General features: G+C 35.2%; 2 protein-coding genes and 1 long non-coding RNA gene across 11 annotated transcripts in view; 1 reads left to right on the top strand and 2 right to left on the bottom strand.

Annotated features, from left to right (window-relative positions):
- Positions 1–2,450: 2,450 nt before the first annotated feature.
- LOC121731912 (40S ribosomal protein S15Aa) lies at positions 2,451–5,699 on the bottom strand. 2 transcript variants are annotated; one of them, XM_042121599.1, is made up of 3 exons: positions 5,603–5,699; positions 5,096–5,396; positions 2,451–2,571 (listed from the first exon to the last, which is right to left on the bottom strand). In XM_042121599.1, exons 2-3 carry the CDS (start codon positions 5,389–5,391, stop codon positions 2,478–2,480), a joined length of 390 nt encoding a protein of 129 aa, XP_041977533.1. In that variant the 5' UTR covers positions 5,392–5,396; positions 5,603–5,699; the 3' UTR covers positions 2,451–2,477. The 2 variants fall into 2 exon arrangements, with proteins under 2 accessions (XP_041977533.1, XP_041977534.1); XM_042121600.1 differs by lacking the exon at positions 5,603–5,699 and adding an exon at positions 5,490–5,514.
- A 491-nt stretch (positions 5,700–6,190) lies between these two features.
- LOC121731596 (protein sidekick) overlaps positions 6,191–16,563 on the top strand; it is a 67,068-nt gene continuing 56,695 nt past the window's right edge. For all 8 annotated transcript variants that reach the window (XM_042121098.1, XM_042121096.1, XM_042121095.1 and 5 more), the window contains exon 1: positions 6,191–6,701. In XM_042121098.1, coding sequence (XP_041977032.1) covers positions 6,599–6,701 — 103 coding nt within the window. In that variant the 5' untranslated portion in view covers positions 6,191–6,598. The remainder of the gene's footprint in view (positions 6,702–16,563) is intronic.
- Positions 11,892–16,299, bottom strand: LOC121731597. Its single transcript, XR_006036259.1, has 3 exons — positions 16,220–16,299; positions 16,157–16,158; positions 11,892–11,903 (listed from the first exon to the last, which is right to left on the bottom strand). It is a non-coding gene; the product is annotated as an uncharacterized LOC121731597 (long non-coding RNA).

Raw genomic sequence — 16,563 nt, 5'->3', positions numbered from 1 at the left:
TCCTGTGTTTAAATAGATGTATGTCACGGACTATTCCTCAATATTTACAACTATTTTTATATCACTTTCTTAGATGCATAGGAACGTAGTAATGAGGCTCGCCTTGCCACAAAAAGGAGCTACAAATGCGTTGAATATCGACGCTCCTTAATTCATCAAGCCCCATACGGTCACCGGTGGGCGGTGACCGAGACACAATAGAAATTTGTCTCGTTTTTCCACGATCGACGGGTATTCCAATTGTAGTTTTACAAATTTCTCGTAGGCTGCGACCAAAGAAAATACTGAAAAAAAGCTGAGCGTAGCTTTGGAAGTCGAAACAAATTATTATCTCTTTTAGGTAGGTACAGTCACCGATAGGCGATAACAACATTCTAAGTACTTATATCTTGAATAAGGACGTGCCTCCAGTCGATATCCAAGCTTAGAATACCTATTTATGTCAACGACCGAGGCCAGGGTGTGCCCGCGCTTACTTACAAGTTGCCTTCAAACTTGGTGATTGTGTAATAAATATTTCGAACGCCAATAGCTTGTCGATACCTGGCCATAATCAATACCTACATTGTACATGATTGTACCTACCAGTTACCACATACATGCTGACCAATAAGTACAATCTACATACTGCCAGACTACATTTTATTTTGTCTACTTGGCATTTTTTGTAATGAACTTTGATCAAGGCGAGTCACAAAATTTCAAATTAAATATCCAAATTGATATGAAATTTTGTGTTTCATTTCATATACCTATTTGAGACCATAGTTGAACGTAGAACCTAAATAGACTTATGAAATTGATTAGTTCTGAAATATTAATTTCAGAAAATGAACCAACCAACAATTATTAGCGATTCAAGAGGAAATAGGTACCTAATACCATAGAGTAATAAATATAAATTTCATCGTTAGTATAAGGACATTGCATTTACTAATCCGCTGTTAAATTTTTACTGTGGGACATAAGTATTTTGACAGTCTGTTTAATTTTCTAAGGTCCGTTAAGTAATGCCTTGTTAGGATTTAACAAACAGTGGTTGGTGAAATTGGGTCTAAAGCTTTTTTATAAATTTTCTTACTGCCACTAAATTATAATACAGAACACTATGTTTCGTTACACAACAGAATGTATTTGCTTATATAAAACTTACAGGCGTTATATTATTTTTCTATTTTAAGTCTTCGCAAGTTATTATTCATTATGACTAGAATTTTCACATTTTAAATTACCAATATATTGAAAATCTAGTTTGATCTCGATCTAAAACATCTAGCTCCATTCCTCGTAATCTTTTAAATACAACACTGGATCAAACAAGGAACTACTATGTAGTATGTTGCAGCAACATTAATTTAGTTCTTGATCCAGTCGCTTTTTCATCAAACTACAAAGTGTTATTCTCATGAAATGTAAATTTACAATTGTACAAAGTATATTTCAATCCTATTTTCAATTTGCTGCTAGAGAGAAAGCGTTTTATGTCTATTTTTTATAGGAAATGGTTCTTTAAAACATAGGGAATACTACTCAAAGATCAAAGCAGAGGGCGCCACTAGCATTTACAGTAAACAATTCGACAAAAATCTTACATGTTGCACATTTATTGTCATATCAAAATATTGATAGAAACATTGTCAAACATCAAACAAAACTTGATATTTACTGTTTATGCTGGTGCTACTTTCAGCGTGAAAACACTGCTGTAATAGTTGTAGGAAAATAAACAAAGAAAGAAGCTGTAATATCGTAATCTTTCTTTAAATCAGTGGTCCCCAACCATTTCTTCACACGGGCCACAAACATGTTTTTTTATCTTGGTGTTGCGGGCCGCAACAAAAAATTTTTAGGGTAAAAAAATATTAAGTTCTTCAATATTAACAATTTAAAAGTGGAAAAAATTCACGACTTTACATCATTTTGCCGGGTGGGCGTTAATTTCAAAATGATAAATTATCACGCGGGCCACAGGCTACAGCACAGATAAAGTCCCGGCGCGACGGGCCGCAGGTTGGGGATATGGCAATATCTCGTATCTTGTAGTGTAATTGTTCAGTAATCAGCATTCAGCATAAATATGTTGAATGCTGATTACTGAAGTTGCTAAAAACTAACACTAACACATGTTTTAGTGTAAGTGTTAGTTTTTAGTATAATTGTATGTATGTTAGTCTATAAGGTATTTATAATATGGGCCAAGATGCCTAAGTTAAATAAAAAAAATAAAGACTGAAGTAGAGATCAATATTAACAGCATTAAGGTGTCAAGTTTTTAAAAATCGTTAAATTGTATGTTTATATTCTTTAGTACCTGTATCTAATTATCTAGAGCTAATTACAATTATTTCATCTCATTTAATTCTACATTTATCTAAGTATATTCTACTGCTAGGAACTTAACTAAGTAAATGAATGCTATACATACATAAAGTAATAAATGAAACAAAATATACTTTTTCATTTATATTGAGTTAAGATTAGAAAAAGAAGCCTAGGATCTTGCCTCCAAGATGTTTCCTTCTCGCTTCTTCGTGGTCCATGATGCCGCCGCTCGTGGTGAGAACTAGGTATCTGAAAAGATAGAAGGAACTTGTTAAAAAATTGAAAAAAATATTTTAAAACTTAATGCATTTAAAGTATTTTGTCATCAACAACATGTACAATGTTACCTATAAAGCAACATCAAATTATGTCATTGTGTTTTACTTTAGCACAACATATCAAATGACGACCAACAAGAGCTATTGGCGATCCGCGGTAGTTGTGCGTATATTGTAAAAAGACTGGCATTTTGACACCGAATACCAATTTCAAAGTTCTTTTAATTTTTGTTACTATAGTTACCCTTTATTTATAAAGAACAAAATAACTGTTACTTTTACCACAGAATACATATTAGTAACAATAGAAGATCCACTTGCGAAACCCATTTAAAGAATGGAGGACCTTCCCTACGGAGATTCTGTAATTTACCATATTTAAAGCCTTATAAACTCATAATTTAAAAGCTACAAAGTTATAATAAAAATACAGCAATAATCTTCAGTATATCAACATTCTTTTCCCCGTTTTAAATTTTCTATTTTTGTTTATTATACTCATGATATCAGCTTCCAAAATAAAACCAATTTATTAAAATTCAAGCATACATTCAGCATCTCCTTAGGATTTACAAATTAATTTAAAACACACGCCAATAGATCGACAAGATCGACAATACCACTACATATTCCCCATTTTAATTTTTTTTTTAGGATAATTGAAGAGCTGGCAAACAAAACCGGACAAGTCCACCAGTGTGCAAAAATATTTTTTCTTTCGAATCGTCTTGTCTTGACCCATCTGCATCAATTCCTGTTAATTATTTCATTAAATAATTAACAGGAATTGATGCAGTTAATAAGGCTTTAAAAAATCAATATTCGAACAAAAACGGATTAATTCAGTAGTAGTAGTAGTAGTTTTATACGTGGGAGAGCCATGCTCCGGCACGAATGGGCCGGCTCGACCGGAGAAATACCACGTTCTCACAGAAAACCGGCGTGAAACAGCGCTTGCGCTGTGTTTCGCCGAGTGAGTGAGTTTACCGGAGGCCCAATCCCCTACCCTATTCCCTTCCCTTTCCATCCTTACCCTCCCCTTACCCTGTTCCCTCTTAAAAGGCCGGCAACGCACTTGCAGCTCTTCTGATGCTGCGAGTGTCCATGGGCGACGGAAGTTGCTTTCCATCAGGTGACCCACTTGCTCGTTTGCCCCCTTATTTCATAAAAAAAAAAAAAAAACTTGTGGACTAATCCGGTTTTGTTCACCAGCTTCATAATTTTGAACTAAGATAAGTAAAAAAACAATAAGGTTTTGGTGCGATCTCGGCAACGCGGCAAATGTATGGCCAAGGTTGTTTGCTCAGGGGACGAACTTAACGACTCATGCTACGAATTACGATACTATTAAGTTCAAATTCAGACCGCACAGTGCTAAGTGCCTACGATTATATTCACCTACAAGTGCGCTCTCTTTCTATTGCATAGCACATATTACGAAATCAAGGTTGTCACCTTTTAGGAAATAAAATAATCTTTTTTTAATTGCTTTAAGTACGAATAGCAAAGGAAAACTTTCTGGCGTCAACCATTAGGGCGACTAGAGCAGCCCAGATTACTCTCTTCACTTAAACGTGTTTTTATGTGGTAGTGTTCAATAGGTACACAAGTGTTTCGCTAGATGGTTAATTAATAAATTACCCGTCTTTTGGATTGGTAAAACAGTACGCCAGGCGACACCATAATTATGAAAAAAATTGTTTACAAACACTAGTCAAGTGCGTTGAAAAGTTTTGAAGTCTGTGAGTGCCTTCTTTAAAATGTAAGTAAAAATGTATTTATTATATGATTGTATTAGGTATATATATTGAAATAATCCTAAAGAATCATTATTTAAGAATATCTACAAATTATAAGCATCCACAGTCAAATAAGATGCTTATAAATCGACAAGCAAAAACTTTGCCAATAAGAGTTAGTATTACTCACTCGCTAGGACAAAAACATTAATACAACTTATTTACAATACAGCACTCCTATCTTCAAGAACTATTATTTAAACTCCTTGGCTAGGGCAAACACAATATTATGATTTATTGTTAATTCATGAAACTACACTACGGACTACCAAAGTAATTTAACAAGAAAAGCTACTGAAGAGAAATGCAGCATCATTAAAGTAGTACATCTACTCTTATACCTATACTAGCTGCCCCGGTGAACTTCGTGTCACTTTAAAACCTTCCCTGGACTTCTACGAATATTTTAAGACTAAAATCAGCCCAATCCGTCCAGCCGTTTTCGAGTTTTAGCGCGACTAACATTTGTAAATCCATTTTTATATATATAGATCAAAATAATTTAGACCTGCAGTTGATGCTGCACTTATTGTAGACAAACTTTAACATAAATCCATGTTTTATGCTTGTATAACCTAAAAACTGCCTAAGCTTTATGCCTAGGTATATAATAATTTTATTTGGTTTAGGCATACCACAGAATAAGCTTAAATACTAGAGTAGTAAATTATTTAAGATAAGTAGAAAGATATTTACCCAAACTGTCGAGATGGAAGAAGGTTGGTCCATCTTTCAATATCATTGATGGGGACATCAAACCTGGGTGAGATAACACCACATTTGTTTAGTCTTCCTGAGAGGTTCACAACTATTTTTCCAGCTCTGTGGTCGTCGACGATCTCAAACTCTCCAATGTAGCCGTGCTTCATCATCACTGTGAGGAATTTGACAATAACTTTGGAGCAAGGCCTGATAAGCACTTGCCTCTTTCCTCTCTTCTCGGCATTGTGAATGGATTTTAGGGCATCACTCAATACGTTCATACGCACCATGGCTGCTGTAATGATAAAATACAACGAATGTTGACATAAATAGGTTAGGAAACTATACACACGGGGAAATGTCACATAGAACTTTATTTGAAGATTACCACTTTCTTATACGAATTTTCACAGAAATATTATAAAAACTAGAAAACAACTATAACGTATTTAATTCATAACAATTTCCCTGATCACGTATATCTGTAAAAACAGCGATTACCTAGGATTTAAATCCCGCAACAACCCGAAATGACTGAGTAGTCAAAAAGAAAGATTTTTTTTTTCAATCGCAATCAATCATCTGGGTCCATAGACATTTTTTTTTTATAAGTACTAAGTAACGGCAATGAAATTAGACATAGTTCAAATGTCTTGAGCTTGAGCAATAATAAAAAGGAACCAGATTTTTCAAATAATATGATATGCAACATAAATTTGTTTTTATCTTATGTATTATTTCCTTTGTTTTATTTTATATATTTTTAGAAAAAAAATAAGATTAATGTATATGTGTGGTGATATATGTGGTGATTTTACAAATATTTTTTTTAATAAAAGAATATTATAATACAAACATTATTTATGTAAGCAATGAGCCAATGAAACCTCAAACCTAAATTTTTAATGTTATTTTACGTACTAAAATAAATAAAGATGTTAAAATTTTCAGTCAATATCATTATTATTAAAATAAAAATAATATTCTTGTCTCTGCTCAAGAACTGTCAAACAAATGTCATTGAGCGTATGTCAAAAATAGCAACTGTCAATAATGTCAAGAAAGTTCATTGTTTGTCTGTGACACTGGGTACGCACGCGTTTTGTTAGCGTCCTTCAAGTTGAATGAAGTGATTGTGAAACAAAGTTAAGAAACTTTCAAAGTTGTTTAAAAGTTTATATTTCCAAGAAAATGTGAATAAATAACAACTTTTGAGTGTAATATACACCTTAACTCTTCTCATTTTGGTGATTACAATAATGTAGAAGGTATACTTGGGCATTTAAAAGTTGATTGAACTTTTGTAAGTCGTATGTTTGAAATCGAGCAATTCCCACAGGTGTTATTCAATGTTGTGACCACATAAAACCCTAGCAACGATTTTTGAATAAGTAGAAGGCGTGTTTCTTAGAGTAAAATGTCTAAATACAAACGAAAAAGTTAAGTGTTATAAAAATAACAGATTCGAAACTGAAACAAGTAACGTTTTATGGTGGAATGGAAGAAATGGAGCGACTGTTCAAGATGTATTTGAACAAACTTTGTGTGTATTTCATGGTTTTACTGTATTTGGTGGAAATAGCATCACCTGCAGACACTGGTAAGTTTATATGTAAGCAGTATTTATTTATTTTTTAATTAACACTGTGCATGTAATTTTTTGTTTGACACAAAAATATCTTGCTTAGTGATGCAGTGTTGTAAAACTAAAAATGGGCCCCCAAAATGGTTTTGTTGGGCTAGTAAACATGCTTAGCCCAAACATTATACAATATAATAAACTTATCTTTTTTAATGTCTTTATTATTATAAAATTCACTAAATGGATATATGTACCGATTTTGATAATTCCTTTTATATTGTGTTTGTTAGTGTTGGAGAATAAATTTTAAAATTACCTACCTGGAAAATTTAGTAACATTTCACCTCCATTTAGAATTTGTTCTGATGATGTAACTACACTACTATTGACAATTTTAACTATAGATAGGAGTTTTATATAAATTTGGCTATTATTATTCAGTTTCTATATTGAATAACGTAAGTAAGTTAACGTAAGTAAGTCCTTAAATATACAGGTGAAGAAAACAGAATCGCCAGGGCTCCTGCTACCATATGTGCAATGTGTGCAATGCACACTGGCGCCATCCTCTAGGGGCGCCAAAACCAAGGACCCAAAAAATTTGCCTAAAGGGTCGCCAAAATCCTTATTTTGCACCAGGCGCCAGTAGCCCTTATGGGGGCCCTGATAATAGCCTTAGCATTGTCCAGCAATAGTTAATAATATGAACATCAAGAACAGACAAAAATAATTTTCTTATATTGAATTCAAGTAAGATTCTCAATTTGAGCATTGCATTTAATTAACAGAATGAAAATTTTTTTTACTGACAGTGTTTTTGCATACAAAGATACTGTAAGAAATCTACGCAAGTGGTCAAACTTGCGTAGATTTCTTACAGTATTTTTGTATGCAAAAACACTGTCAGTAAAAAAAATTTTCATTCCGTTAATTAAATGCAATGCTCAAATTGAGAATCTTACTTGAATTCAATATAAGAAAATTATTTACAAGTTTGACCCCTTGCCATATTAAATATGGCAAGGGGTCAAACTTGCCATATTTAATATAGCTGTAAGGAATCTACACAAGTTTGACCCCTTGCCATATTAAATATGGCAAGGGGTCAAACTTGCGTAGATTCCTTGCAGTATTTTTGTATGCAAAAACACTGTCAGTAAAAATAATTTTCAATCTGTTAATTAAATGCAATTTATCACTCATCTACCAATATGTGGATAATTTAACCTGTCCCAAATACTATAATACTTATAGGGTGGTTATTTCCCTCTAAGAATATGTTTACAAATAAGTTTTTACATAGAAAATAAAATTATAATAAACTGGAAATACCAAAAAATAAAAGTTAATAATATGACATTTGAACATTCAGAAACATCCATAAAGGTGTGTTGTGAAGTGTCTGTTGGCCACAAGTTAATCAAAATCTTAAATGAAGTTTGGGTACTTTGAGTGGTACTATAATATTCAACAATGAATTAACATTGTTATCTACGTAAGACGGGCAATTTGCTTATGCATGTTGCGGGCAATGGGACCTCATGGACACGTGGAATACATTTGCAATTAACAACCCCTTACAGTCCATGTATTATTATCACAATCGCACCATAATGTTCATTGTATAATAATATTGCAAAAGTGTTTACTGTTACATCTTTACCAAACTTATTTTGATCTTCCTTCTCTTCACACTCACGCCCGTCTTTCATATGCCAGGTGAAAAAGGACGACGCGGAATCATCGCCAAGTCAAAGTCAAAACTAGCAGTTTAGCAACTTCACAATTTTTTTCTATCGAGAAAATTGTTTCGTGAGTAATCGTGTTTTTGAGTAGCATAGTCACTAGTGTTAGTCCTGAAGTTTGCTGCATCTTAATTTAACATTCAGTTTTTCAATTCTTAAAAATTACAAATACCAAATTATTGAGTACAAACTCGTTTCAATTTAAACCAAATGCATTTATAACTAAATGCTCAAAGATGATCCAAAATTCGTTGAAGCGAATACTAACAAATATTATGCACATTGCACAGTCGTGGAGCTACAGCAATAAGGTTGAAAATTGAAAAGTTGGATCTAGATAATATAGCGTAAGCACTATATGCACTACCAACTCATGCGCGATGTAATTAAATCCCGCTATCTTCCCAGAATCTAGTACTTTTGTTGTACTATCTCAGCTGATAGCTCATAAAACTGATTATAATGCTATCACAATTCAATTTGTCCGCAACAATGATCAATCTATATGACATTAAATTAATTGACCGAGGAGGAGCCCGGGAAACGTTATATTTTGATGTTGTACCTCTGTAGTCGAACAAAAAAAATCGGCCAAGTTCCAGTCGGACTCGCGCACGAAGGTACCATTTCGTGCCGTTACAAAGCAAAAATAGGCTAAAAATAGTGTTTTTTGTATTGGAGCCCCCTTAAATTTTTATTTTATTTTAATATTATTATGAAATATTAAAGTACACATTATTGATATAGAGCGAAAAAGGCCGAAAAAATCAGGTTTGTTGTATGGGAGCGCCCCTTAAATATTAATTATATTTTGTTTTCAGTATTTGTTGTTTTAGCGGCAACAGATATACCTACAGTGTACACAGTCTGTGAAAATTTCAGAAGTCTAGCTAAAGCGGTTCTTAAGATACAGCCTGGAGACAGACAGACGGACAGACAACGAAGTCTTAGTAATAGGGTTTCCGTTTTTACCCTTTGGGTAGTGGGTACGGAACCCCAAAAATAATCAGCTTACAGAAATTAAGAAAAAAAAAAACGTCCGAATTGTCGGCCTTACTGCTGAAAGCCGTTTCTTCTAGGCAACCAAAAGCAGTATAATGTATGTAACATATCTACGAATATGGTTATATCTCTAAAATATTGATGAAAAATAGACTGGTTTAAAAAAAACAATACCTAGCTACATGACATAATAGAGGTCAATGAAATATACTTATTCTAGAATCTAGCTCAAATTCAGCTCCTAAGTTCCATTGAAAGGAACTATTCCGGAGAGCGGCACGGGAACTCGTTTTCACGTCGCGAATCACGATAACTTCGGCCCAAGAAACGATGACCCGCCGCGATGGACCAATACCGTTGAATTCCGAACACATTCTTCATTTGAAATTTTTAAAACATCCAGCAGGTTTAGGGTTAGCACAGTAGAAAAGCAAAAGAATAGATATACTGACAGTGGTAGAGATAAAATACTTGAGAATATATCCTTTGGCGATCTGTCTACTCTTCCGTAGAAAGAAACCTTAGAAATGGTAGCAATTTTTAAAATTTCCACAATATCTGATTTTGGCCACGCGCCAAAACAGCCTTGTAAGTGCTTGTAAGTATATTTTTTTACTCAATCATCATATTGAGTAAAAAATATACCACACACCAAAAGGAAACGTAATGTTTATCGAACCAAAGTAAACGCTGTAAATTTAAATGGTACAAATAACTTTATTCCTATCTCAAGCTTATTATATTAAAATATGTGACCTCCGAAATACTCTTAAAGCACGTATATTTGCAAGCTCACACGCATGAATATATTCTATATATTTACTTCTATACTATATATATACTTCTGTGACCGTACGAAGCTTTTAGGTAAATACCTGGGCGTTGACGTTGAAATGACGTTTTGCCTCGGGACGTATTTCAAATGTCGAAGCTGTACTAACAAGCAAGATAGATATCGAACTTGTTTGCTGGTCCTGATGGAAAATGCTAAAATGCTACAAAAATCCGAATGAATTCTTTAAACAATCTAAAAAGCTTTCATAGATGGTATAGAAATAGTTGTAGAGTTCCTAAAGTTGAATGTTCAAATTGGTTATTAGTTTCTCTCTTTTTTCGACATTTATTACAGCTATACTCCACTCGGGCTAACTTGTCGCTAGCGGTCATTGACTCCCTGTCAAAAACTTGTCATTTTCCATATAAACCGCGATTGACAATGAAGTGTCAGATATTGTTTATCGTGGTTTTATATGGAAAATTACAAGTTTTTGACAGGGAGTCAACGACAAGCTAGCCCGAGTGGAGTATAGTAAGCCGACAGCCCGACAACAATTACATTAATAGTAATGTTGTACTCGTAATAATTATGAATTCTGTGTGACACTGGTAGTAACAAATCTGAATCGAGGCCTGCACCCGAGGTAATGACTTGATGAGCGATCGATAAGATAATATGTATTTTACTAAGACCTATGGTCACTAGGAGATTGTGTAAGAATTATTACTAGGAGACTAAATATTTAGTCTGTTATGAGTTTATGACATACGAGCTTTTGCCCGCGGCTTCGCTCGCGTTAAGAAGTATTATTATATACAAACTTTCATCCCCTATTTGAATCCCTTGGGGTTGGAATTTATCAAAATCCTTTCTTAGCCTACGTTATAACATCTACCTGCATGCCAAATTTAAGCCCGATCCGTCCAGTGGTTTGGGCTGTGCGTTGATAGATCACTATGTCAATCAGTCAGTCACCTTTGAGTTTTATATATATAGATTTAAGATTAGTCTTCTCCTCTTCAAACCTGCTCTATCTTTAAAGATAATGTAGGTTTGAATCTCACTCCACTTTGATGGATTTAACGAAATGTTATACTGAATTACTAAGGGGATAAATACGATCATTAAATATAATTAACTTATAGTAGAGTTCATAAATATCTTAATAATTGATTTAAAAAAAATGTATTTTGTACTAGCCTGGCACAGAATAGATAATAGTGCAAGTACTAGCTACAGTTAGTTGTACTATTTTATTTATTCTGTGCTACAGTAAACCGAGTGCCTCTTTACAATAATTTTTGATTGATTGATTTGAATAAATCTCTATATTATTATAACTATATTATTATAATTGTAATATTTTATAAAGACACAATATTTTAACCGTTCGGGTTAAAAAAACCAAACCAGAAACGAGTCGACAATTCGAGAAATACATTCAATACGTTATCCTTTTCGCATTGGTAGGCATGTTGGGAGACTACTTTCTGTCTGAATAACTCTCTCAGGGGGTTTCGAGTATGTGAACAGGAGCGGTCTCAAAGAAATGCATTCATAAGCACGCACACGAGTGCCGCAGACCCGGCAGACCTATATTGAATGTGTGCACTAGTGTGCAGACGATCGCTATTCGCTAATATTTTGTTCGGTAACGGTACTTCGGTTTTCGTTTAACATCACGTAACTGAATAACTGCCTTGTAAGGAGAACTTGAACTGATTTTGTAAGTCATCAGAGAGAGTTTTGTAGACTAAGGGCCTGTTTCACCACTTTCTGATAAATTGCCTAATAGGCTATTCACAAATTTTTTGACAGATTCTCCATACTTGATCTGTCAAGTTAATTGGTCCGGATGGGCTTATTTGACAGATTCTCCATACTCTGTCAAGTTATGTGGTAGATAGCCTTATCAGGAAGTGGTGAAACAGCCCCTTATTATCACTTTATTATTTTAGTTGAGAAATTAAGTCACATATAGCCTGTCAAAAAAGTAAAGAAATTAAAAACTGGCAACATCGTAGTGTGATCCCTTTTTTCTTGATTGATTTGAAAGGGATGGCACTACGATGTTGCCACTTTTTAATTTCTTCACTTTTTTGACAGACTATAATTTATTATCATGTTAGTACAGTTGAAGACAGATCCGGGAACCTAACCGTACTTATTAGTAAAATTAAGGTCGGAAAGTGTTAACACGATCTTTTCATTCTGTAGTGTAGCGTTTTGCGAAATACTTCTCTACGTGTACATCAAGGTGTTGGCTGTTTACTCTGTAAGTTTATGTCAACTTTCTTATCACAGTTTACTGCCAGGATCGATCGCGCTATTTGCAGCGACGTTGAAAGCACAGGGCGATCGAATCACAACTCGTAACTCGCACGTCGCTCGTAAAGATGGATGCGATACCCGTCACCTGATACAAATTTAAAAAGGTAGCGGACAATGTGGGCCGAGATAAAAACCATTAGCTATTAACGTTACTCAGAGTCGGGACTCGGGAGTGAGTTTTAAAAGCGAAAGCCTGTGGCGACCGGCGCGCGTCGTCGGTAAACATCGTCATAAAAACTCGCGTCACAGAAACCCTAAACGGTGTGCGCTCTAAGAAGCAGCTGCAGGAACTCTTGTATGGAGTTATTAATATTAAAGCGTGCGGCGGCCGAGCAAATACGTCCAAAGTACGTTTTTTCCTACTTACCATAAAAATGTTTCGAAACAAAAGTTGCGTTACGCACTCTCTCGGAGAAGGCCGAGATAAGTGAGTGACTGTTTGACCCCGGCCTATCTGAAATTGTAGCAGCAAATAAGGAAGCGTTCGTTAAGAGGTAACGGTTCTTGACGAAGTTGATATAGGCCAATTTGTGCCCGATATTATACCACAAACATTACTATAATGCTAATCAAAATCGTTTTGATCCGCTCCTCTTCGTAATAGTCACCGATTGGAGCCGAAGCTTTAGATCTTTTCAGATCAGGTTAAGGGAGATCGCAGACGACACACTTTTTGTGTGATCGAGTCTGCGGCGCACATACAATCTGCATGGCCATTGGCCGCGCCTTGCCGACTGTATGTGCGCCGCAGACTCGATCACACAAAAAGTGTGCCGTCTGCGATCTCCCTTCAGGCCTGTTAACTTCAGACTAACCCTTGATCAATGTACCTACACCTATGTATCATTATTAAATAAACTTTTTAGTATGTAGCTTTAGAATAATACATACCGAAATATATTTTTATTGGGTATCAACAGTTTTTATCGAATCGAAATAGTGTGCTCGTAAAAATTTAAGCTGTAAAAAGTATATCTGTGACGAAAATACCGACGCAATAAAAACGCCGTGCTGATGAGACAATTCTAACCAGAATACACCTGTGCAATATTTAAGAATTGCCGGTACGGAAAATAACTTCCGTTTTTTTCGTCGGCCATCAAAATATTTTCAAACGTTCGGGCTCTCTGTTATCCCGAGCTCGGCGAAACATTCGTTGGTATTATAAACACGTACCAAAATATTAGTTTTAAACATTTTTTTATGTTTTAAAATTGTAGAGTTTGCGATCAAAGCCCACGCAAACCTAAACGCCGTTATTAATCGCACATTAAACAATACAGAGCACGCGGGGATAATGTTATGAGAACTTAAATTGGAATAATCACAACAATGAAGACGCACAAAGCGTATGCGAGGGCCGGAGCCATAGTTCTGAAGTCCCCTTCAGTTTAATGGGAATTCTATGGCATAGTCATCGATTGGGGCTATAAGTTTCATTTAACTATGTTAGTACATTATAGGAATTGAATGTTATTAATTAGCTATTTAGATGTACTTAATATCAGCGCGAATTAGACGTGGTTTTTCTTGCCCAAAGAGATACTAATTATAATGATGCCTCGACTTCAATGCTCAAAAAATAATGCGACAGAAACAGAAATGTGATTGACAATAATGTAAATATATCCTTGGGCGGGAAAAACTTAACTATAGTTGCCAGCCCTAAATTAAAACAAAATAGAGAAAACCCAAATATCAACGGCATTAGTTCCTAATACCATCGGCGCCCAGTGGCCAGACAGATCGCCTCGAGGGAGAGCCTGCGACTTGCGACGTGTGGTTAAAGCCACCGCGAATTGAGTCGAAACTTCCACGTTACGTTAATCTTTCTCGGGAAATAACCACATTAGGGTACAGATTTTATCTAAAAATCTGTACCCTAATGTAGTTTTTTACCTCTCCTCCCCTCTCACCTTCTCTTATCGAAACTCAATAACTTTTTCCGAGTGTACATAAAATCAATCATTTATCGCCATAAGTCTCGGTACATTGAAATTTCATAAACACACTCGCGAATTTAAATTAACTTTTTAAACAGCCGTTTAATATTAATTACGAACGAACAAAAGTTCCGTATAATACGCAAAGCTTTTGGCAAGAACTCACGTACGTTAATTATGTTTAGACATTTGTAAACCATTATAACGTTAAGGCCCGAAGTTATGACGTTGACGTCACAAGTTCTGCTAATCTCTAATTATAAAGTTGCCTCCAAAACTAAGAGGACTCCTATGTGGATTGCTTCGTCGTCGGCTTTAAATCGCACACGAAAATAAGCTTTCAGCTACTTAACTACGCAGGTAATTGTAGTTGCCAAAAGTAGTTAAAATCTGGTAACTTTACGTATGATAGAGACAGTTTGAGCGTCCATTCATAATTGGGAAGATCCACATTTTTATTTGCTGGCTCACCGGAACTGACTGCCTGTTCTTTCGTAGTGTTTACGCAGTAAGTTTACCCCTTATTAACTAAATTGCCTTCCTGCCTCGTGCAGTTCCTGTGAGTCCTACTTGTGAGGTCGTGAACAAGTGACACGAATAAGGGATCGATTATTGTCTATTTTTACCCCCGGTTGTCGGGTCGGCGGTGGGCTAGCTGCTACAAAGGACATCATGAACAATGCACCCTGAAAGCTTTTTAATGCTTCAATCACTTAATGTTTGATGACACCCAATTTCTATTGACTGAAATATTAATGATGCGTTTCAATTTTTCATCGTGTCACCTATCGCCATAACATTAATTGAAAAACGGATATTTTCGTAATTCAGGACAACCTATGTTTGATTTGGATAGCCAATGTCGATATAGAAAAATGCCATGATAAACCATATTATATGGCAGTCAATGTTGACTCCGATTGACTGTTCATGGTAAACCATGTTTTTGTAGAGTAGTAAAAGCAACTTTTTTTGGGTTTCAAAGTCGCGACGTCCTTTTATCCTTCTAAATTGAAACACACCTGTCGTAATCGAGTTCGTTGAGTCGTTGTAAAAACGACAGGTACAGCAACTTTGAGGGTTGCCTTTTTCGGAGTGTCATGAGCCATGGCATCTCTATGTAGCGGTGTCCCGTGTAAGGTCTACTGGAACAGGTTTCTATGAACGGTACAACGATTCACCTTTGTTCGTTTTTCACTTAATTTCCCCCAAGCATAAGGTTATCAACTAAAAATAGATCGTATTTTCGTTCGGGCGCACTGTAAGTTTATTTTTCACATTTTCGAGGTTTCGCACGTGTTTTCAGTTAATATGGTCTATTGAGTTGTTTAAGCGGGATGCGAATGCTTTCGCGAGAGCACTCCTGAGTCCTGATAATATGATTAAAGAATTTTTTATTGATATAAAATGATAAACATTTAAAACTCGCTTTTAAGAGTCGACTTTTATAAAGAAAAACGTATATTTTGTTGCTTGCCGCTTTTTGTTTAGATAACATAAAGATAAATAATAAAGTTTTATAAGCGCTTTTAGTCGTCTTATAAGAAAAAGTATCGTAAATGGATTCATTATGAAACAATGTCGTTTCTAAACTTATTGACCTCTCTTTATTGCCACTTGAGGTCAGCGCCAGAGAGAGATAGCTTGAGTCATTCGTTAATAAACTGAACGTACAGCTACATGAAAGACCGACTTCATTCGAATTTCGGACTCACTGTCAGGAAAGAAAGTTTGTACTTTAATCCTTCGATCGCGGATTCTTGGAAATCTATTGTTATTCTATTGTTGTCGTGGTCGCCGGTGTCCTTATGAAGGTTGAGAGGCGAGTCAATCCTGTATATTTTTTTCCGGTAACGGATACGAATATTTTTTTAAACGTATTTTTTATGAAGAGGGTTTTGGGGTAGAAAAATCGAGCTAGGTGTTATCCCTGGAAAACCACCCATTTTTTCTTATATTTTAGGTTTTTTGTTTCTTTGAACGGAGTAAAGCTCGTATCGTAGGTTCCAGTTAATATTCACAACGCTGAAGGCAAAAAGTTCAAACAATAATTGAACCCTAGAATTTTTGTGCAAACTATT

The sequence above is a fragment of the Aricia agestis genome, chromosome 11 (assembly GCF_905147365.1).
Source record: "Aricia agestis chromosome 11, ilAriAges1.1, whole genome shotgun sequence".
Lineage (NCBI taxonomy): Eukaryota > Metazoa > Arthropoda > Insecta > Lepidoptera > Lycaenidae > Aricia > Aricia agestis.
Note: the sequence above shows the minus strand (reverse complement) of the source record. Positions and strands in the feature narration are given on the sequence as shown.

What these genes read in the sequence shown, in the direction of transcription:
- LOC121731912 (XM_042121599.1), bottom strand. Translation starts at nt 5,391, where the DNA reads ATGGTGCGTATGAACGTATTGAGTGATGCCCTAAAATCCATTCACAAT. An exon ending in CTTCCATCTCGACAGTTTGG is followed by an intron (nt 2,572 to 5,095) that starts GTAAATATCTTT and finishes CTATCTTTTCAG; the next exon opens with ATACCTAGTTCTCACCACGA.